This window comes from Typopeltis vanoorti, chromosome 18 (assembly GCF_054136105.1).
Source record: "Typopeltis vanoorti isolate ZY-2024b chromosome 18, IOZ_Tvanoo_1.0, whole genome shotgun sequence".
NCBI classification, from domain to species: domain Eukaryota; kingdom Metazoa; phylum Arthropoda; class Arachnida; order Uropygi; family Thelyphonidae; genus Typopeltis; species Typopeltis vanoorti.
Genome location: NC_143566.1, coordinates 55,339,448 through 55,363,050, shown reverse-complemented (window position 1 = coordinate 55,363,050; position 23,603 = coordinate 55,339,448). Strand labels below are relative to the sequence as shown.

The 23,603-nt window shown below is 36.3% G+C and overlaps 1 protein-coding gene across 1 annotated transcript in view; it reads left to right on the top strand.

Annotated features, from left to right (window-relative positions):
- The window catches only part of LOC150096677 (disorganized muscle protein 1-like), a 310,506-nt gene that overhangs the window by 191,405 nt on the left and 95,498 nt on the right, over nucleotides 1-23,603 (top strand). The window contains exon 4 of the mRNA XM_090408680.1: nucleotides 16,657-16,798. Within this exon, the coding sequence (XP_090264806.1) occupies nucleotides 16,657-16,798 (142 nt within the window). The remainder of the gene's footprint in view (nucleotides 1-16,656; nucleotides 16,799-23,603) is intronic.

The following is a 23,603-nucleotide window of genomic DNA, read 5'->3' as shown; positions in this document are numbered from 1 at the left end:
CATAACAAATACTTTCTTGTACTTAAAGTTTTTTTTTTAAATAATAATAATAACAATAACTATTTACAACATATATTATTATAATATTCATAATGATGATTATTACAGATGTTTCTTTGCAATTTTACACTCTATATATACAATATCAATGGATATAATCACTCTATATTGCATACTTTTGTTACAGTTATTACATACATTTGATTACATATGATACATTACTTACATTTGTTTACATATGATACTTACTTTACATACATTTGTTTACATATAATACATGCATTGAATACTTTGGTTTACATGTGATACATACATTACATGCACTTGGTAACATATGATACATCTTGGATGAGAACTAATTTCTCTGCTTTCATCCTCGAAGCTAATATGTAAGCTTATCTGAGGATGACACCAGTTGGTTATTATTTATTTATTTTATTTATTTATTTTTGCTGTGTTGGGAAGCTACGAAATCTATGATTGAGAAATTAGCGCGTGCGCGCGCGCACACACACACACACACACACACAATAACTTGGAATGTATTGATGCATCGCTGAACTGGAAGCCTGAACAAATATATTGTGTTTCATTAAGTTTGTATGGTATTTTGGGTGCGTGTTTCTTGTTCATAGTATGTCCTTAGAGCTCTTTTCAGGCTATTATAGTTTGTAAGGTTTCTGTATTCAAAAGGTAATTTGTTTATCATGTCTGGGATGTAGAAGTTTTGCGTGGCCTTTCCATAGTGATTATTGTATTTATATGTGATATAATTAGTAGTCACGACATTAAATCACGAGCTATCACATACGAGAGAGATAAACCAAGGGGTCCGACAGGGATGTCCCCTCTTAGCAACTCTTTTTAATATCTACTTAAATGAAATAATAATAAAATGGAATAAAAATTGACATCAAGGAATTAAACTTTCTCCTACAGTAAACTTAAACACTCTCCTCTTTGCCAACGACCAAATAATAATTACAAATTCCGAAGATAAACTACAGAAAGCTATTTTAGATCTAAATGAGATATCCAAAGATTATGGTATGATAATATCAACAGAAAAATCAAAAACTATGGCCCCTAAAGGACAAGATCCAGCAAGAACAAAAATAGTACTAGATAACAAGATCTTAGAACAGGTGAATTCATTTAACTACCTAGGATGTATGATCACATATGAAAATGAAAAAGATATAAACGTAAAAATTGCAAAATATTTAAAAATAACAGGTGTAATTAACTCTATATTTAAACCAAACCTAGTTCAAAAACAAACCAGACTAAAAGTATACAATATATTAGCCCTACCAGTCTTAATGTATGGAAGCGAAATCTGGACAATAAAACAAAAAGACAAACAAAGATTAACAACAGCAGAAATGAAGTTTATGAGAAAAACTGCAAAGTATACCCTATTTGATCACAAAAGAAATGAAGAAATTATGAAAGAATTAAACCAAGAACCAGTAATAGAAAAAATTAAAAAATATAAACATAAATGGATGGAACACGTTCAAAGAATGAAAACAGAAAGAATACCAAAACAAGCCTTAAAGTACAAGCTATTAGGAAAAAGAAAACCAGGACGTCCTCTTAAATGATTCAACGATGACTTCTAAGGCCGGAACAGGCCATGTTAGGCCTAAATCCTTGATATGCATGATGATGATGATGATGATGATTAGTAGTCTGAGGTTTTGTTATACGGTATGTATTTCTGACTGTCCTGTAGTTGGCATCGAAATAATGTTTTAGCAAAGCTGCATAGTGACATAAATGTTTTGCTGTCAGTATTTTGAGCAGAAGAGCGGTGATATTGAATGGCATAATAGCGAGAATGTGTGACAAGAGAGGACTGGTATATGTGGATGCTTGGAGTGCATTTGAGGAAAGAGAGGAGTTGTTTGCGAGAGACCGTTTACATTTGAATGAGGAAGGACGTAGGCATCTGGAGAGATTGCTGTTCTGAACGAGTCAGTGTGTCCCAGGGAGGATGATAGCAGGGGTGGCCTCTTGTGGGAATGGATACTTGGGAGAAGGGAGACAATGTCAGGTAACACTGAGCCCAGTGGAGTCTAGAAGGGATAATGCTGGGTATAGAAACAATGGCATTTATATGCTGTATACTAATGCCAGGAGTATCCGGAATAAGGGAGAGGAATTGGTGGCGCAGATAGCATCAGCCTGGCCAAAAATTATTGCGATCACTGAGACGTGGTTGACAGAAGGGGATATAAAAACAGGAATAGAAGTCACTGGGTATAGCATTTTTCGTCAGGATAGGAGGGGAAAGCGTTGTGGTGGGGTGCTGCTTATGATAAGTGATGACCTATGTCCTCTAAGAGTGGAGAATTTGGAAGGAAGTGAGACAAATGATTTTGAGAGCGTATGGTGTGAGGGAGAGGTAGGCAAGACAGGATATTTAGTGGGGTGTTGCTACAGACCCAGGAGCACAGAGGATGGGGACCAGGAGATGTTTAGACAGCTAAGTTTGGCAAGTGCAAGAAGAATGATTGTTATGGGAGATTTTAACTTCAGTAGTATAAATTGGAGAGAGGAAGATGTCTCTCCCACCAGTTGGAGAGAGTGAGCATATGGTGTTGACTTGGAAAATGAATAGACATGCAGGAGTATCAAAGAGACGGGAACTTATGTGGAATTATAAGGCAGGTGATTATAATAGTCTTAGACGTCAACTTCGGGAAGTTTCATGGAGGGAGGAATTGGAAGGCCGGGATATCACCAGTGCGTGGGAAATTGTGAAAGAATATTTGTTATCAGCAATGGTAAGTTGTATACCACGAGTGAAGAAGAGGACGCAATTTGGAGTAAAGTGGATGACAAACAATATTAAACAGGAATTGCATGCGAAAAAGAGGCTATGGAAGAGATATAAGGAGACAGATGAAGAGATGCATGAGGAATATAAGACACAGGCCAGAAGAGTGACTAGTGTGGTAAGGAAAGCGAAACTGGAATATGAGAGGAGATTGGCCCTAAGATCGAAAGAAAATCCTAGGGAATTTTTTAGCTATGTGTCCAGTAGGAGGAGAAATGACTGTGGAAGAATGATATTGTGGGATAAAAATGGGAATAGAGTGACTGATGCAGAGGACATAGTGGAATTGTTCAATGAACACTTTATTGGAGTATTTCATCCTAGAGGAGTCAGTTTTAATGCTAGAGGGATAGGACTGGTACGAGGTCTGGAGGTACAGGAGGAGAGTGTGTTTCAGATACTGAGTACTCTGGATGTCAGTAAAGCTGTGGGACTGGATGGTATTTCGCCACGAGTTTTGAGAGAATGTGCTAGGGAATTGACAGTACCTTTAACGTGGCTTTTCAATGAAAGTCTGGCTTTGGCAAAGGTGCCCAGGGAATGGAAGGAAGGTAAGATAGTGCCATTGCATAAGGGTGGTAACAGACTGGAAGTGTCTAATTATAGGCCAGTCTGTGTGTCGTCAGTAGTTGTTAAGATCTTGGAGAAAGTAGTGAGGGACCGTGTACAGCATTGGGCAGATGAGGGTAATGTTATCTGTGAGAATCAACATGGATTTGTGAAAGGACGCTCTTGTTTTACCAATATGCTAGCCTTTTATAATAAAGTTACAAGAACATTAGATGAGGGAAAGGCATATACTGCAATTTTCTTAGACTTGGCGAAGGCATTTGACAGGGTGCCACATGATAAGCTGATATTTAAGTTGCAGCACATGGGTCTGGATGTCAGATTGGTCAACTGGATTCAGGATTGGCTGTCTGATAGGTATCAGAGAGTTGTGTATGGTGGAGCAGTTTCCAGGAGGCAGAGGGTTACAAGTGGGGTCCCACAGGGCTCAGTACTAGGACCTATATTGTTTAACCTTTATATCAATGACATAGCCAGTGGATTGCAGGGGGATATTCAGTTGTTTGCGGATGATGCGAAGCTGGGAAGGATTATTAGTAATAGTGCAGATGTGGTAGCCCTGCAAGAGGATTTAAATAAGCTAGATAGATGGGCAAATGAATGGGCAATGTTCATTTAATGCAGCAAAATGTAAGGTCTTGAGGTTTGGGAAACATCGATGGGATGCTGCATACTCTATGGGAGGAGTTATACTGGAGGAAGTAGGGGAGACAAGAGATCTGGGGTTGATGATTGATAGAAACCTGAAGTTTAGGGGACATATTGCAAAGGTGGTGAAGGTAACACAGAGGATTGCTGCTATTATGAGAAGGATACTGACCTGCAGAGATAAGAGGATTATCATTCCGTTGTATAAGTCTCTTATCAGACCACACTTGGACTATTGTTCTCAGATTTGGTCCCCAGGATTTGAAGGGGATAAATTAACTGTGGAAAGGATATAAAGACGGATGACAAAGATGGTTTCAGGACTGTACAAGGATAGTTATGAGGATCGGCTGAGAGAATGTGGACTGTAGAGTTTGGTGGATAGAAGGAGAGGTGATATGATTGAGATTTTTAAACTGTTGAGAGGTGGTTACAGGGTTGACACTGGGGAGTTCTTTCGCTTGGTTGATCAGCGGGAAGGAGTGATGACAAGAGGCCATCCCTGGAAGTTACGAAAGGAAACTGTGAGCAAGAGGGTAAGGAGTGGTTTCTTTGTGTGGAGGGTGGTTGAGCCGTGGAATGCATTGCCTGATGGAGTGGTGGGAGCAAGAACGGTCAGTGAGTTTAAAGAGTGGTATGATAAACTTTGTGTTTCTCGGGGGGGGGGGACCCTCCCCTCGATGAGTCTTGACAGACTTTATGTCTTAGGAAGGACCTCCTTCGAAGAGTCTTTTGACTCCTTGGAGGCCTGAATAATAATAATAATAATAATAATAATAATAATTTTGTGTTCTGACATTGCAATGTATATAAGGTCATTATTTTCTCTTTGTTCCCCAGTTTTATCATTTTGTACTGTAGCGACATTAATCTATTTAATTTGTAGGGTGCACAGAAAGCATGCGTTGTTATAGGTATCTTAGTATATCTTGGCATAGTGCTTTGTATATTAGTGTTTTTAGGTGTATGGAAACTGTGTCTTTTAACCTGTAGAGTTTGCCACTTATTGTTCAGAGTTTGTTGTGTAGATGGTTTATGTGGCTATTCCAGTTCATATCTGCATCGAAGTAAATTCCAAGGTATCGTATTGTTTCAGCCTGAGTAATTGTAGTGGTTTTGCAGTTCTGTGTGTTTTTTATGCTGGAAAGTGGATGTTGGATGGTTATATATTTGTTATCAACTGGTCGAGTCAGTGGATTTCTGAATATCATTAATTTTGTCTTTTCTGAGTTTAGGTGTATGGAGTTTTTCGTGAGCTAGTCTATGATCAGATTTATGTCATGTTGCATATTTGTTTGGGCTATGCTTGCGTTATTATGGATGGATATTATTGCTGTATCGTCTGCGTATTGGAATATCTTACCTTTGAGTGGTAGCTGATTATTATCGTGCGTGTAAATGTTGAATAGAGTTGGGGAGAGTACAGCTCCCTGTGGTACTCCACAGGTTTCTGGTAGCTCTCTGCTTCGGTTTGACCCGATACGTGTGATATGCTTTCTATTTTGAAGGTAGTTTGTAAACCACCTGTGAAGAGGCCCGTCTATTCCAACATGCCTCAGCTTTTCTAACAAGGTTTGATGTGTAAGTGTATCGAATGCTTTAGTTAGATCAATAAAGACTACCATGGCAATTTTGTTTTTGTCTAAGGCGGTATTAATTACATCTGTAAAGTCTTCCAAGAGAGATGTTGTTCCCTTATTTTTCTGAAAACCATATTGTGTTTTGGAGATAATATGAAAGATCTCAGTGTATGCTGTGAGTTTCTTCAGTATGATCCGCTCCATAATTTGATTGATAATTGGTAATGTTGCTATGGGTCTGTAATTGCTGATTAAATTTCTTTTTCCATGTTTGTATATGGGTGTGATTATGGCAGTCTTTAGCATACTTGGTATCTGTCCTGTTATAAATATTTTATTTATTAATTTTAGTAGGATAGGACTTAAACTAGTTGCATGTTGCTTTATATCTTTAGGTCTGATACCACCGTCTGATTCCTGGGCCTTTGTTTGGTTTGATTTGATGTATTGCAGAGAGAAGTTCTGCTTCTTTTATGATTAGGAACCATAATGTCTGTTTTGATTGTGGTCCAAGTGGAGGGTCTCTTTTTGTGATTGAAGGAATATTTCTGTGCGGTTCTTGGATGGAGTCTGCAAAGTATTGGTTAAAGTCATTTGCTAGTTGTTGGATAGGTTTTGAGTCTTTCATGAAGCTTTGTTTTATGGTTTCAGAGGCGGTGGTGTTGGGAACAAAATCTAGCATCTCATTGATCAGATGCCAGGTTTGTTTCATGTTGTTTTGTGCAGAGGTTAGTTTGTCTCTGTAGTAGCCTCTTTTTGCATTTCTGATTTGTGTTGTAAGGCGATTCCTTGTTATCTTATATTCAGTTTTTAAAACTGTGTTATTTGGATATCGCTTTAATTATTTCCATAAAGCGTCCTTCCTGTGTATTTCTAGGATTAAGTTTTGTGTTATCCAATGATTTTGTGTTGTTTTTGAATGAATTCTGACTCTTTGTAGCTTTCTTATATATTTCCTGCAGTGTGAGTTTAATGTTGTTGTATAAGATATCTGCTGAATCTGATGCCAGGTGTTCCTAGTCTGTTTTTCTTATTTTGTGGTTGACTATTTCTTCGTCTATTATTGTTTTCTGTTGCTTTTCTTCTGTGGGACATTGCATGGATATTGTCTTGGTGTGCAGGTTTAGAGCGGTGAAGTAATGGTCTGCTACTTTGCACTTTATGACTGATGCAGTGTAACTGTTTGGTGGTGCTCGGACATTTATATGATCTACACAGGAGGCAGTGATAGTATTTCTGAATATTTCTTCTCTATTAGATTATACATGGATAGCATGTCTAGGTATTGTACAGTGTTCTGGTTTTCGTTTGCAATATTTATGTTTATGTCGCCAATTATCATTAGGTATTTGGTTGAGCATATTTCTTGGCTTGAAAGCCAGCAATTGAGTTCGTGCAAGAATTTTATCATGTTTAGGTTTGGTGGCCTGTAAATAGCATTTAGTATTATGGGATGCTGTCTATTGGTGGTATTAGTGATTTCGAGGCAAAGGGTTTCAGCATGCTCAAAAACTGATAGGCCGTTTCTTTTGCTATTAATTTTTGTTTGATAAATATTAATATTCCACCCCCTCTTTTTGTTTGGCGGCATGATCTATGTTGTTGGAAGCCTGGAATTTGGAAAGCAGTTGTGTCATCATTAGTTATGGATACTTCTGTAAGAATCAATATATCAATAATATCAGTGTAATTCCTCAGATAAGCCTGTAACATTAACCAATGTTTTTGGATGCTTCTGATGTTAATGTGCAAGATTGAGAGACCTCTCGCTTGTACTGTGTGTTGTTTCCATGCATCAAGCGATTTGAAAGTACAATTACTGATGTATTCTGGTGTAATTACATCTATCTGATGGTTCACATTCATTTTTGTTGTGTTGAGATCTTCTTATTGAACTAAGTTAGAGTCTTTTGTTTCACTCTGGCAGCCTGTCTATATCTTCCGAGCTTTTTATTTGTATAGACTTTGAAGTCTGTGATTTTCTCAAGAATATTTTGCCATCTTTGATCCATAAAAATTGATACTTTTTTTTCTGTTTTTTCTTTTCTTGCTTGGTTCAAAAGATTCTGATTGACAGGTGTTAAATACTCAGATAGAAAGATTGGTGTATTGTCTTGCGATGCATTTAAATCCTTGACTACTGGTTTTTTCAGTCTGCCGGCTTTTATGAGATTGTCTCTTGTAGCCTTGCTTGTCAGACGAACTATGACTGGTGCGGGTCATGGCGAGCCTTGTTTTTTGTTCTTCCTGGGAAACTGATTTATGGTCTGAATATCATTATGCCCTAGGGGGATGTCAATTTCATGGCCTAACTTTAAAACTACGTCTCTGAGATTTTCTGTGGATTCAGTTTCTGGAAGACTGTTTATGACAAGGTCTTCTTTATGTTGTTGTTGGTTTAAAACTTCGTATTGTTGTTTCAGGGAATTAAATTCTTGACGGAGTTCCGATGTGTCTTTTATCAATTTGTGCTACCTGTCAGTTAATGCGTTAATGCTGGTTTTAATGTCTTTTACCATTTTTGTAAGACTTCTTCGACTTTTGAATTATTAAATTTAACAAACTCTTCATATTCGCTAATTTTTTTTGTTATTTCTTTATTCTGTTTATCAAATAGTTCTTGGACAAGATCTACCAAGCTGGCTTTTATATTTTCTAAACCTTTTTCTAGTAATAAATTTATGGAACTCAAATTATAAGACTCGCCGGTATTTTTTTGTCTGTTCAGTTCATCATCCGATTCTGCCTCCGGCGTAATCAGTTGCACCGTGGGTGGCGGCGTTTCTTTGTTCTCTCTACAGTTTAGGCACTTCCATTCTTCTCGTTTGGCATTGGATTTGCATTGCCATGTTGTTTCTGAAAGTCCAGAACATGTAAAGTGAGGATTCCTATGGCATTTCCTGCAGGTTATATGACATCCATTGGACGGTAATTCCTTCAGGCACTTGTTGCACTTCAAGACTCACCTTTCTTCCTTTGGACAGCTGTAAAGATGGCGACGTCCTTTATTCTATATTCGTTAGCAACAGCAGTGTATGCTTCAATTTTTAGCACACTCAGATTTTGGATTCTACTTGGCCGATTTCGATGAATTATATGTCACTGTCTTCAGCGTGACAAGTAGAGTTACTTTATGACACTTTTAAATTAAAAACAGGAGTTAGAACCACATTAAAACTATAAAAAATGGGACCAGCAATACAACCATGCAACCGTTCATATGCCTACACAGTGCCCTCTCTCTTTATATTATTTATATATCTTTATATTATAATATATATATTATATTAATAACAATAATAATAATATGGTAATATCAACTAGATGAAGAAATAAAATGACACCATATTTGTATTCTAGTCAATGATACTATATCTCCATGGGAGTTTTCATTCTGCCCTTTCCTCCTACTAGTATCATCCTTGTATAATTGTTCTTATTTCTACTGGCCATGCATTGTAAGAATTCTCTGCGATTTTTATTTTAACCACATTAGTTAACTGCTTATCATACTATACTTTTGCTACCCTTACCAAGCGGGTCACTTTCCTTATCTGCTCTTTGTACTCTGCATGTGCAACTGATTATTGCAAACTCGTTGTTCTGTCTCCATAATGACTTCTTCTTTTTCTTCTTCTTCCAGATTGCCTGCCCTAACCTCTTCATTGCTTAATTTCACACCTACATAATTTAATCTCCTGGTCCTTGGAATACATTCAGATATTGCATCTAGCAGATATTTCTTGAATAGAGCTAAAACAGCATTTAACTCCTTTACATCCGTATTGTCTGTGAAAATAGTGGTGGTGGTCGGCAGTAGTTGGTACTGGTGTAGATGATGAAGATAATTGCGGTTAGTGGAGTGGTGGAGACAGAGAGTTGTAGAGCAGGTGCCCTCCCTCAATGAGTCTTTGGACTCCCTGGAGGCATCATGTAATAATAATAATAATAAATCTCATTCCATGAATGCTATAGATGCAAGCAGTCTTTTGATCTTTTAATGTCGCTGGCCTTATAGTTTTACTCATATACCTTTCTCATAGAAGTCCTCATATGGCTGGCCACCAGTCAGGTAATCACTTCAAGGTTTTCTCACCAGCTGGATATAGATTAGGTGGTATAGATTAGAATGAAGAAATGATATTGTTTCTTCATTCTAGTCTCTATTCCGATAATTAAATATCATCCTTAATGATCATTTTTTTCATCTTTGCTATGCTAATTTGCCTATACATTTCTTTCTCACTGCCCTGCATATTGCCAGGGCAGTGAGATTGATAGTGATCTATATCACTATCTAACTAAATATTTCACCTTCTCCATTTCTGCCTCATATCATCCTTTGTCAGTACTACTGCTACTGTGTATGCCCCTTGCATCTTCACTTTGGATGGGCATAATTCCCCTGCTATCATGAGCTATACCCTTTTGTTATCTGTTCTGTCTGTCTTAATTAATCTTTGAGGAAGTTGTTCCTAATCCAATCTTGTCTCACTTATTCCGACAATTTTTGGAGAATGAACTTGATTAATGAAACAGTTTTATTCCTCTTATTTTGGATCTGGCATTCATAAATAAACATGTTAGCTCATTTCTACTTCTATAACAATTCCCACCAACACCATCAGATGGTTGGCTATACTTTCTTGATAGTGTTCTCCATTTGGCCATGTGGCATGAATGCTCTTAACATATTTTTAACACACCTAAACAATCAACATCCCAGGATCCAGTTCAAATTAGAATAAAGAAAATGACAACAGTCTCTCCTTCCTATATACTTTAATTACATGTCAACCTGATGGATCCCTTGCATTTTCTGTTTACAGAAAGCCCACACACCCAAACATTCACATTATGGAATTATTAAAACTTTATATAACAAGATTAAGCTGGCCTGGTTGGCCGAGTGGTTAGCATATCCACTCTCCAGCCAAAAGGCTGCGGGTTCGAATCCCGCCATGAGCATGGATGTTTGTGATTGTCTGTGGAAATACTAGTGGTGGTGGTTGGCAGTAGATGGCATTGGTGTAGTTGCAGTTCGTTGTAGTTGGTGGAGATGGAGAGTTGTAGAGTAGGTTCCCTCCCTCGATGAGTCTTTGGACTTCCTGGAGGTGTGACGTAATAATAATAATAATAAAAATTAATTAGTTCAGATAACAGTGCCCCCTCCACTGAACTTAACCACTTTCACAAAATCATCTTAGCTAATGGTTACAATTCTTACCATATCCAAAAAATATTAAAATGCAAACCCACACACCTTCTCCAGAACAGAGATTATGCCAAAGCTATCACTATTCCATATATCAAAGGCACATCCAAAAAAAACTAACAGAAATTTTTTAAAAATTTCAACTTTTCAGCCTCTTACAGACCATATAAAAATTAGCATCGCTTATCTGTTTCACCAAAGACCAGCTGCAGTCCCTTAACCTGCCAGTAGTGTTTATCATGTCCCTTGTACTTGTAACTATTCTACTCTGGCAAAACAGGCAGGACAGTCCTCATGTTCAACATTGGAATTGCTGAACATGAGGACTATATACACTGGAAGAATATATCATAGAATACACTTTACTTCATTGCTGCAAATATAAATACAATAAACCTTTCCTTGAATCTGCTTCTGCCTTAAGAAACTACCCTAACTTCAACATATCTGGTTTCATGAAACTGCCCTAAATTTGGGATGCTCTTATCCACTGAACTTCAGCCAAGCAGTCAAGGATGCCCAATTTAGACACCGTTTAGGACTTTAGGCTACTCTCAGTTGACATATCTTATTATATTTTGTTCCCTGACAATGGCAATTTGACTTAGACAAAAATTAACTATTTAATGATTACTTCATATTTTAGCAGTGTTGTAATATCCTTTAAAATACAGTTAGGAGAAGCATTGAGAATTCAACATAGAAACACACATCATTATTGCTGCAAGCAGCTGATTTGGAATGTTTAAATTCTTGAGTATGGTGCACAGTTTATCAGAAAGCCTTTGAGAGAGTCTTAAGGAACAAACTGTGGACCACTCAAGAATCTAAGCATTCCTAATCAACTGCTTGCAGCAATAACTAACATGTATCAAAACAGCCAAATATCTCTAAGAATCAATGAAAAAGTTACAGAATAAAAATCAATAAACAGAGGAGGCCATCAGGGATGCCCAATATTTAATTTAATGCTTATTTAATTCACTACTTATTTTATATCACTATAGATGAAGTAATAAAGAAATGGAAGAAAAATATAAAACCAACATTTAAACTGGATTGCAGAACTATACTTAATATCCTTTTGTTTGCAGATGACCAGATAATCATATCCTGAAGTGAATATGAAGTCCAGAGACCGATATACACCTTAAACATAATTGCTAAAGAATTTGGAATGCAATATCAATACTGCTTATGATAAGTGACAACTTATGTCCTCTAAGAGTGGAAGCTTTGGAAGGCAGTGACATTAATGATTTTGAAAGCATATGGTGTGAGGTAGAGATAGGCAAGACGAGATATTTAGTGGGGTGTTGCTACAAACCAAGGAGCACAGAGGGTGGGGACCAGGAGATGTTTTGACATTTGAGCTTGGCAAGTGCAAGAAGAATGATTGTTATGGGAGATTTTAATTACAGCAGTATAAATTGGGGAGAAGAAGATGCATGCAGCAATAAGGGAATGGAATTTCTAGAATTCTTGAGGGACAAATGTCTTAGGCAACATGTAATAGAGGGAACAAGAGGTTCAAGAGTTTTGGATTTGGTCATAGCATCAGAAGAGTTGATAATAAGTGAGATGACATCTCTCCCACCAGTTGGAGAGAATGACCATGTGGTTTTGACTTGGAAGATGAATAGACACGCAGGAGTATCAAAGAGACTGGAACATATGTGGAATTATAAGGCAGGTGATTATAATAGTCTTAGACAACAACTTGGGGAAGTTTCATGGAGGGGGAATTGGAAGGCTGGGAAATTGTGAAGGAATATTTGTTGCTAGCAATAGTAAGCTGTATTCCACAAGTGAAGAAGAGGATACAATTTGGTGTAAAGTGGATGACAAACAATATTTAACAGGAATTGCATATGAAAAAGAGGCTATGGAAGAGATATTAGGAGACAGGTGAAGAGCAGATGCATGAAGAATATAAGACACAGGCTAGGAGAGTGACTACTATGGTAAGGAAAGTGAAACTGGAATATGAAAAGAGATTGGCCCTAAGATCCAAAGAAAATCCTAGGAAATTTTTTAGCTACGTGGTCTGTAGGAAGAGAAATGATTGTGGAAGAATGACATTGTGGGATAAAAATGGGAATAGAGTGACTGATGCAGAGGATATAGTGGAATTGTTCAATGAACACTTTATTTTATTGGTGTATTTCATCCTGGAGGAGTAAATTTTAATACTAGAGGGATAGGGCAGGGTCGAGGTTTCGAGGTGCAGGAGGCGGAGAACGTGTTCCAAATACTGAGTACTCTGGATGACAATAAAGCTGTGGGACTGGATGGTATTTCACCACAAGTTTTGAGAGGATGTGCTAAGAAACTGACAGCTCCTTTGACCTAGCTTTTCAATGAAAGTCTGGCTACGGGAAAGGTATCCAGGGAATGGATGGAAGGTAAGATAGAGCCATTGCATAAGAAAGGTAGCAGACTGGAAGTATCTAATTATAGGCCAGTTAGTTTATCATCAGTAGTTGTTAAGATCTTGGAAAAATTAGTTAGGCCGTATTCAACATTGGGCAGATGAGGGTAATGTTATCTGTGAGAGTCAACATGGATTTGTGAGGGGATGCTCTTGTTTTAGTAATATACTAGCCTTTTATAATAAAATTACAAGAGCAGTAGATGAGGGAAAAGCATATGATGCCATTTACTTGGATTTAGCGAAGGCATTTGACAGGGTGCCACATAATAAGCTGATATTTAAGTTGCAGCACATGGGTTTGGATGTCAGGTTGGTCAACTGGATTCAGGATTGGCTGTCTGATAGGTATCAGAGAGTTGTGTATGGTGGGGCACTTTCAAGGAGAGGTTACAAGTGGGGTCCCACAGGGCTCAGTACTCTGGGACCTATATTGTTTAACCTTTATATCAATGACATTGTCAGTGGATTGCAGGGGATATTCAGTTGTTTGCAGATGATGTGAAGCTGGGAAGGGTTATTAGTAATAGTGCAGATGTGGTAGTTCTGCAAGAGGATTTGAATAAGCTAGAGAGATGGGGAAATGAATGGGATTGTCGTTTTAATGCAGCAAAATGTAAGGTCTTGAGGTTTGGGACACATCGCTGGGACGCTGCATACTCTATTGGAGGAGATATACTGGAGGAAGTAGGGGAGACAAGAGATCTGGGGTTAATGATCAATAGAAACCTGAAATTCAAGGGACATATTGCAAAGGTGGTGAAGGTAACACAGTGGATTGCTGCAATAATGAGAAGGACGCTCACCTGCAGAGATAAAAGAGTTATCATACTTTTGTATAAGACCCTGATCAGACCACACTTAGACTATTGTTATCAGATTTGGTCGCCAAGTGGGGATAAATTAACTTTGGAAAGGGTACAAAGGCAGATAACAAAGATGGTGGCAGGACTGTCAGTACAATGTTAGTTGAGAATCAGCTGAGTGAATGTGGACTGCAGAGTTTGGTGGAATGAAGAAGGAGAGGTGATATGATTTAGACTTATAAACTGTTGAGAGGTGGTTACAGGGTTGACACTGGGAAGTTCTTTCGCTTGGTTGAACAGCAGGAAGGAGTGATGACAAGGGGCCATTCCTGGAAGTTACAAAAGGAAACTGTGAGCAAGAGGGTGAGGAGTGGTTTCATTGGAGGGTGGTTGAACCGTGAAATGCATTCCTTGATCGAGTGGTGAGAGCGAGAATGGTCAATGAGTTTAAGGAGTTGTATGATAGACTTTGTGTTTCCTAGGAGGGACCTCCTACGATGAGTCCTGATAGACTTGTATTTCCTAGGAAGGACATCCTGTGATTAGTCTTTTGACTCCTTGGGAGGCCTAAATAATAATAGACAAAACAAAATCATGACTGATTAAGTGTTTGTTAAATAATTTTACTAATATCATTTGCTATGATTACTCTGTTGCCATAACTATCCACCAGTATCAACCTGCCATAATTCTTTTTCCTCTTACTTGCCACATAGCAGAAAAATTCTCTTAGATTAAATTCCTCTACTACCATTAACAATAGTTCCCCTCCTCTCTTCATCTTCCTATCCTTTCAGAAAATTCTGTATCCTACATTTCAAGTCCTTACAGTATATCACCCCCAGTCAACCAAGTTTCACTTATACCAATTATCTTTTGGGCATACTGATTCGATCAATGCTACAAACTCAACCCCTTTATTTCTAATACTGCATTTATTAGTATACAAGCATAACAATTCATTCTTTGAGGCCATCACATCAACATAATCACTCTTTACTCTCTCTCTCTGTTATAGGGCACTTCTTTCTTCATTCTGACCATCCCCGTTTCCCTTATCCTGACTCTGATTTTCATTTATATTCTTATCATCCCCACTGTTTTGCACTGCATCACTTTGCTCTGATATAATTACTTCCTCACCTGTGTATCTATCCTCTTCCCATCCTTCCACATCCTGCTTTTCAACCTCTGTCTGACTCTTAGTGTACTGATTTCATATGAATCCTGTGCACTCTTATTAAACAACAATCACTCCAAATGACCAACACCAAATCCATTGAAATACATTCCATCAGCTTTGAACCATTCTAACATCCCTTCGAATTCATTCCATACATTCACAAACTGAACACTTTATTTGAAAATATTTAAAAAATGAAAATTGAAAGAGCAAATGAAAAAATCTTCCTGAAACTTTCTTGGATCCGAAGTATTTTGATAATATGGTGATACACCATTTTGCTATCGGTATATGAAAAAATATGAAATCTGTGTTTGATTTGAGCTTAGTCTCCTTCTGGATCTAGCTCCCACTAATGAGACCTCTATAAAGGTTGGTCTGTATAGTGACCCTTTCCATAATGCTTAACAATATATAGTCCAAAAGGAAATATGCTTTGCATTATGGGATACTAAGGCAATTAATGTGAAGTCAGCAGCCTCTGTATACAAGTAGAATTTTGACTTCACATTAACTACTAATGTGAAGATACTTCATGCATGCACAAACTTTGTTTGCTACATTTAAAACAAGAATATAATTTCTTGCCAAGTACAATATATTTATAACAGTCTGAAAACATTTCCTGTAAGGTCTGTTGTGGATGTTAGCAAGTGATGGTATATGCGTTTTGTTGGATTATATGCCACAGATGTTGGTAAAGTGAATGTGAAAGTGACTTTTTTTTTTTTTTAATTTTTTTAAGGGGATTTTGGCATATTTTGTAGTATATTTTATCTTGGAATTAGATTTTGAAGGAAGGTTTTTAATCATAATTATGCTATCATTGTTGTATTTCACTTATTTTGATTAGATAATAGATGAAAAGAGAGTAGGAATATGCAGTGATAGGAGATAGACTCTTAGACATGAATGAGTGTAAAGTTTGTATAATAGATATGTTACTAGTTCAGTGATGCCTCCAATGGATTAACCTTGAGATTAACAAACCTGAAGTTAATCTCTGACTGATGATGAGATTAACTTAAGGTTTGCTAATAATAATAATAATTTCTTTTGTTAGTCTTTGCTGCATGATCTTTTTTTTATATAAAACATTCATTGTTTTTTGAGATTTACTTTTTTAAAATAAATGCTGCTGTTTTCTGAATGTGGTTTTATTACAGAGTTCTGCTGATAACTGTTAAACAAGGTGCATTAATATTGATTATATTACTTGATGTATTTTATGCTAATATTTGTTTTCATGGAAAAATTTATTAATATATTTTATATTTCTTTTTTATGTTTCTTAATTTTTTTTTTACTTTATTTGATAAGGTAGGATAAAATTTAGTAATCATGGAAAAATTTATACTTGAAATGTTACTAATTTCAGGTAAAATTAAATAAAGATGGCAAAGATTACTACTGTGTACTTCAGATAGATGATGTTCAAATAGAAGATGGTGGAAAATATAAAGTTACAGCCAAGAATAATTTTGGAGAAAGCAATGCAACAATTAGTTTAAATTTTGACAGTAAGTTCCAATTTTTTAGTCTCTGAAGCTTAAATTAATCATTTTTCTTTTTTCTAAGTTGCGAGAGAATAACTTAAGAGATGTAATCAGTTGGAGGATTTTTTTTTAGTTTGCACACCATCGTTTTTTGATTAGGAAATAGATTAAAAGAAGTTTCTTTAGTAGATGTGAGTATTATTAATGAAGCTCACAGGATTGTAGGAAGTCTTCACTCAGATAAAATATGCCTACCCTTAAGCATATTCATTGGGAATGCACTCATCAGATAAAATACTTTTCTCTTTAACATTATTCACTAGAATGTACTTATAACTACTTCTGCAAATTCATTCCACTTATTTACCACCCTTCAAGCAAAATGTTTAGTCCTGAAATCCTTGATAATCACATTCTTACTAACTTTGAGAGGTGGTGGTCTCTTGTTCTCTTCTCTCCTGTCATGTATTGAAATTTTTTTTGCATCTATATTATAACCCCCCCCCCCCAACCTAGTAAGTTGTATGTTGTTGCTATCATATCTTTTATTTTCTACCTATCTTCTTATTTCTGTAACTCACAAACATGTAATCAATCTTCATAGGAGCATTCTGTAGACCTATTACAATTTTGATTGCCTGCCTCTGGTTCTCTCTACCACATTTTTCTTCCACTCAATATGAATTCTGCCCACAAAAGGTTTAAAACTTATGATGCACTACTATCATGGGTAGATTAAGGGTTAGTTAACTGACAAACTCTGCTCTAGAAACAAAAATGAACATTTATAAGCCTCCAATTAGCATAATGGCTTTCCTCACACTTGAGCGGAAAAATTCATCTCCTACCTGTTGATATTTGCAACCATTCATGCCCAGAATAGGATTCAGACGAATTATTTGTTGGTTAGAGAATAGTTATGCTGTCCATCCACTCAGCCAACTGGATGAGAAAATGATTAGCTGATCTAGTTGGCTGAGTGGATACACAGCATAATCATTCTCTAACCAACAAATGAATCATCTAAATCTTATTCTGGGCATGAATGATTGTGAATATCAACAGGTAGGAGATGAATTTTTTCACATGTAATCATTTTGTGCTATATGTGGTTGTATAAATCTTATAAAGAGGGATAACAACATTGTGGCTTTCATACAGACAGGTTTACCTTATCAGTAATTACCTTTCTGTTTTTTTTTTTTACCATTCTTCATTTAATTTTGCGCACTTTTGGTGATACATCCTTTGGACATCATCTCCCTGTTCTTCATGAACCCCTCCCTTAAATTTAGCCTCTGTATCTCATGCAGCAATGACCAATTTCAAAGACCTAGATCAAATAAGTGCTTATCAATAGTGAGTTAGCTAGTTTCATATAGTTACAGGGATTTCCCTCTGCCCCACAAAAATTTGGATTTTTTATTCCAAAAAACAGCCAGAAAATATATGTGATTTACAACGGACAAAAATGCATTTCATTCAAGAACGATATATTGGTTTAATAAGATTATTCTGGCCTCATTGTAATTATCACTTCATCTTCTTAAGCTTTCATGAACCATTGAGGTACTTTAGCTGTCCAGCAGCATGGACTTCACAATCATTACCCCCCCCCCCCCCATAGATGTGTGTTCACAGGGCCAGTTTGCCTGTTCTGTGGGACAAAAAACCTCAGTTTCTGAGTGAAAAAAAAACCGTACCTCCATACAAGACTGACTAACTCACCTTTAGTCAAAAGAGACCGGATAAACATTCCTCGCATCTTAGATGGGAATCGAATCCAAGTCTTTCCGATCAAAGGGTTTCATCTATACTGACTGAGCTATGAAGACCTTTGGCAATAATCACTACATGCTAATAAAATAATCTATAAATTTCTAATCCACCATCACTCTAAGACACAGTTTCTTGCAGCACATCCCACATGGGACTGTGGGATCATTGTGGGCGATTTCAATTACAGAAGTATTGATTGGAATGAAAATATAGCATCAGGGAATAAGGAGAATGAATTTACTGAGTTCTCAAGTGACAGCAATTTTAGGTTATAATGTAGTTGAGGGCACACGAGGGTTAAGAAGCTTAGATCTGTTATATTATCAGAGAATGTTACTGTGAATGCAACATCCTCTAATAATATAGCATCCACTGTTCTCATGTGATTACCTGAGTTGCAGCCAGTCACATGAGAACTCCTATAAAGAAGGGATATATGTGGAACTACAAGGCTAGTGATCATGGAAAGCTTAGGAGACAACTGGGAGCTATAGCATGGAAAGAGGAGTTTAGTGGAAGAATATAGCTGCTGTGCTTGCACTGATTAACAGCAACAGTGTCCTAGTGTATTCCAAAAGTGAAAAGGCTAAACATGGTAGGAGTAAAATGAATGAATGAAGAGATTAAGCATGAAATCTGGAAGAAGAAGAAGACACTGTGGAAGCAACATAAGATGAATGTTGGTAATGATCAGTTGCATGTAGAGTATAAAGAGCATGCCAGGTAGGTGACTTGTTTGGTAAAGCCAGCAAAAGTAAATTATAAGAAATAGTTAGCCAATCATGCTAAAAATTTCCTAGTGAATTCTTTTGATATGTGGCAAGTAGAAGAAAAATTATTATGGGAGGGTGATGCTAGTTAATGACACTGGCAGATTGGTAACCAATGCAGAAGATGTAGTTGAAGTATTCAGTGATCAGTGTATCTGTATGTCATTCGCATGAAGGCAACATCACGAGAAGGTGGAGTGTAAACAGTGAATGAGAAGGAAGTATATGACAAATTAAGTAAACCTGATGTTAATAAGGCAATAGAACTTGACAGTATATTGCCACATCTGTTGAGAGAATCCTCTATGGGGGGGGTAAGACAGGCAAATTATATTCCAATAATAGGCTAATCTGCATGTCTAGGATTGTTGCTAAGGTATTAGAGATTGATGAGGACTAGGATTCAGAAGTGGATAATAGTAGTATTCTTCATGATGGGTAGCAATGGGTCTTTTAGGGGAGGTCATGTTTCAGCAATCTGTTTACATATTGCAACAAGGTGACAAAGTCACTCGATAAAGGAGATGCACATACAATGGTGTACTTGGATTTTTCAAAGGCCTTTGATAGATTTTCATGTGACAAGCTAATAACTGAATTGAAATAGATGGGATTAGATAACAGACTACTGAATTGGATAGCTGATTAGCTGTTGGACAGGTATCAGCAGTTTGTGTATGGAGTGCCAATTTTTCAACATTAATAAACTCACCTTTATAAAATATATAGCAGAATATTTAAATAGCTAACTAATGAAATATTCCGAAAACTTTTTTTTAGAAGTACAGAATAGTTTTAGAAAAGGACAATCATGTATAGACCAAGCCTTTTTGCCTAAAATTAATAATAGAGAAAAGAAGAGAATACAATTTAGAAACACATATTGCATTTATTGACTTTGAAAAAGCATTTGACAAAGTTAAAAGAAGCATTTTATTTAACATATTAAATGTAAGACAAATACCAAATAATATCCAAAAAGCTATCATAAGTATATATGAAAATAATCAAATACAAATAAGATTAAATCGTGAGCTATTATATATCAGAGAGAGATAAACCAAGGGGTCTGACAGGGAGGTCCCCTCTCAGAGACTCATTTTAATATTTATCTAAAAAAAAAAATAATAAAATGGAATAAAATGGCAAAATATTCTGGAGGTTGTTGAAGAAGCTTAGAAATGGAGGAAAGAGTGCTATAAAAGGAGTTAGAGATGAAAAAGGTGACATGAAAATGAGAGAAAAAGATATCCTTAAAGTATAGAGTAATTACTTTGATAAAATGCTAAATGAAACAAGCAATGATGACAGCACAGTGGTAAAAAAACACTGACCAGGCATGCAGTCAGGAATACATATCCATACTTGAAACAGCCATCAAAGGCTTGAAATGTGGAAAGACAGCAGGAGTAGATGATATTCGACCAGAAATGCTGAAGTATGGTGGTATAAAAGTCTTACAGTGGCTGCACTGCATAGTTCAAAAGGCCTGGACAGAAGGACGAATTACTGATGATTGGAGTAGAGCTATCATAGTACCCATATATAAAAAGGAAAATAAAAATGAATGTGAGAATTACAGAGGTATTTCCCTACTGAGTGTTCCTGGCAAGATCTATGCAAGTATACTTGAGAAACGGTTGAGAAGAATTGTGGAAGAAAAGCTTGGTGAAGAACAAGCTGAATTTAGGCCAAATAGAGGCTGTCAGGATCAGATCTTCACTTTATGACAAATAGTTGAGAAAGCATGGGAATATAACAAAGATCTGTATTTAAGTTTTGTCGATCTGGAAAAGGCATATGACAAGGTGCCAAGAGAGAAAAGCTATTCAATATGCTACAGTTATATGGTGTCAATCGGAAATTATATCAAGCAATACTTAGTCTTTATTTGAGTTGTAAGTCAGCAGTTAGAATTGAAGGAAGTACAGGAAGATGGTTTAATGCCACATCTGGTTTGAGACAAGGATGTACATTATCCCATCTGTTATTCATTATCTATATGGATCACATATATGAAGGCAAGTATATGAAGGCAAGTGGTATTAAACATGATATCAGAATTGGAGATGTTAATGTCAGCTCTTTGCTTTATGTGGGCGATGTTATACTTCTAAATAAATCTGCTACAAGTTTGCAAGATTCCCTGACTAAATTGAATAACTGTTGTAATAGATATGGTATGATGGTCAGCATTAAAAAGACAAAGACAATGAAAATAGGCAGAAACATTGAAAATATCAACTGCATTGTGAATGGAGAACTTATAGAACAAGTAAAACATTTCAGCTACTTAGGCACGCTTTTTAGTGAAGATGGTAAATTAAATGTGGAAATGGACAACAGAATCAACAAAGCTTGGTATGGTAGGAAGTCATTTGAATAAATTCATATGGAATAAGAGAGAAATTAGTCGGAACACTAAATTAGCTGTATACAAGACAGTGTTCAAAGCAGTTTTAACTTATGGATCTTAGAGCTGGGTCAGAAGTAAAACACTTGACTAAACACTAGAGACCGCAGATACGAGAGTCCTGAGAAAGATTAGAGGCATGAACAGATGGCATCAATGGCAATATCATATTAAAAACGAGTATATTAAGAAAGAACTTGATATTGTCAGCATCCAGGAATGCGTTAGCAGAGCTAATCTCAGGTGGTATGGTCACTTAAATAGAATGGGCGAGGAAAGATTAGCAAAACAAGTGTTCTCTACTTGTTTTGCTAATTGGTTGGCAGAAAAACGACCCAGAGGAAGACCAAGGTATAGGTGGATTGATACGGTAGAAAGTGCCTTAGACGATAGAAATATAGAAATATATAGACTGATTTGGAGGAAAATTGTAGATAGGAAGTTAGTAATGATGTAAATTTTTCATGTAGTACTATCATATCCTGTATACCCCTTGAGGGTACACAGGATATGATATGATATGAGGGTATGTCAGGAATTTGATGATGATGATAAATAGGAATAAAAATTTCCATCAAGGTATTAAACTTTCTCCTACTGTGAACTTAAACACTCTCCTTTTTGCTGACGACCAAATAATAATTACAAATTCTGAAGATAACTTACAGAAAGCTATTTTAGATCTAAATGAGATAGCCAAAGATTATGGTATGATGATATCAACATAAAAATCAAAAACTATGGCCTTTAAAGGACAAGATCCAGCAAGAACTAAGATAGTAATAGATAACAAGATCTTAGAACAGGTGAATTCATTTAACTAACTAGGATGTATGATCACATATGAAAAAGATATAAATGTAAAAATTGCAAAATATTTAAAAATAACAGATGTAATTAACTCTATATTTAAACTAAACCTTGTTCTAAAACAAACCAGACTAAAAGTATACAATACATTAGCCCTACCAGTCTTTTTGTATGGAAGTGAAATCTGGACAATAAAACAAAAAGACAAACAAAGATTAATAACAGCAGAAATGAAGTTTATGAGAAAAACTGCAAAGAAAGTATACTCCATTTGATCACAAAAGAAACGAAGAAATTATGAAAGAATTAAACCAAGAATCAGTAATAGAAAAAATGAAAAAATATAAACATAAATGGATGGAACATATTCAAAGAATGAAAATAGAAAGATTACCAAAACAAGCCTTAAAGTACAAACCATTAGGAAAAAGAAAATCAGGACGTCCTCTTTAAAGATTCAACAATGACTTATAAGGCCGGAACAGGCCATGTTAGGCCTAAATCCTTGATATGCATGATGATGATGATGATGATCTCACCTTTAGGTGGGAAATGAATTTCACACCCAGTGTAAGACTGCTGTCCTGCTTATTGGAGCCCTGGATTGGCATGAAAAAAAATTCCATGTTTGGTCTCTAGAGAAGGATTTCCAGACTATGTAAAAAAATACAAAAAAATACAAAAATATATAAAATTTATAAAAATGGGGAAAATATCCTTATTCCATGCATGGTACAAAATGTACTGCGCAAATAACCAATACAAATATTGGAAGAAAAAAAAATAAAAACTACTCAAAGCATTTCGTATATCATTTGGGTACAAATTAAAAGTAGTCCAAGCGCAGACCCTTGTGGCATACCAGTGGTCACCTGCTTTTCCATGGACTCGACTACTCCTCCACATTCTGTTTGTCAGCCACCCTCATATTCATATTACCAGTTTCACATCCATACCCATTTGTTCTAATTTCTGCTTTCAAGTCCCACTTGAAACTAGCTACCCTTATATGCTCCACTAAGGACCACCTTCCTCCTCTCTTACTTCCTGGCTTACT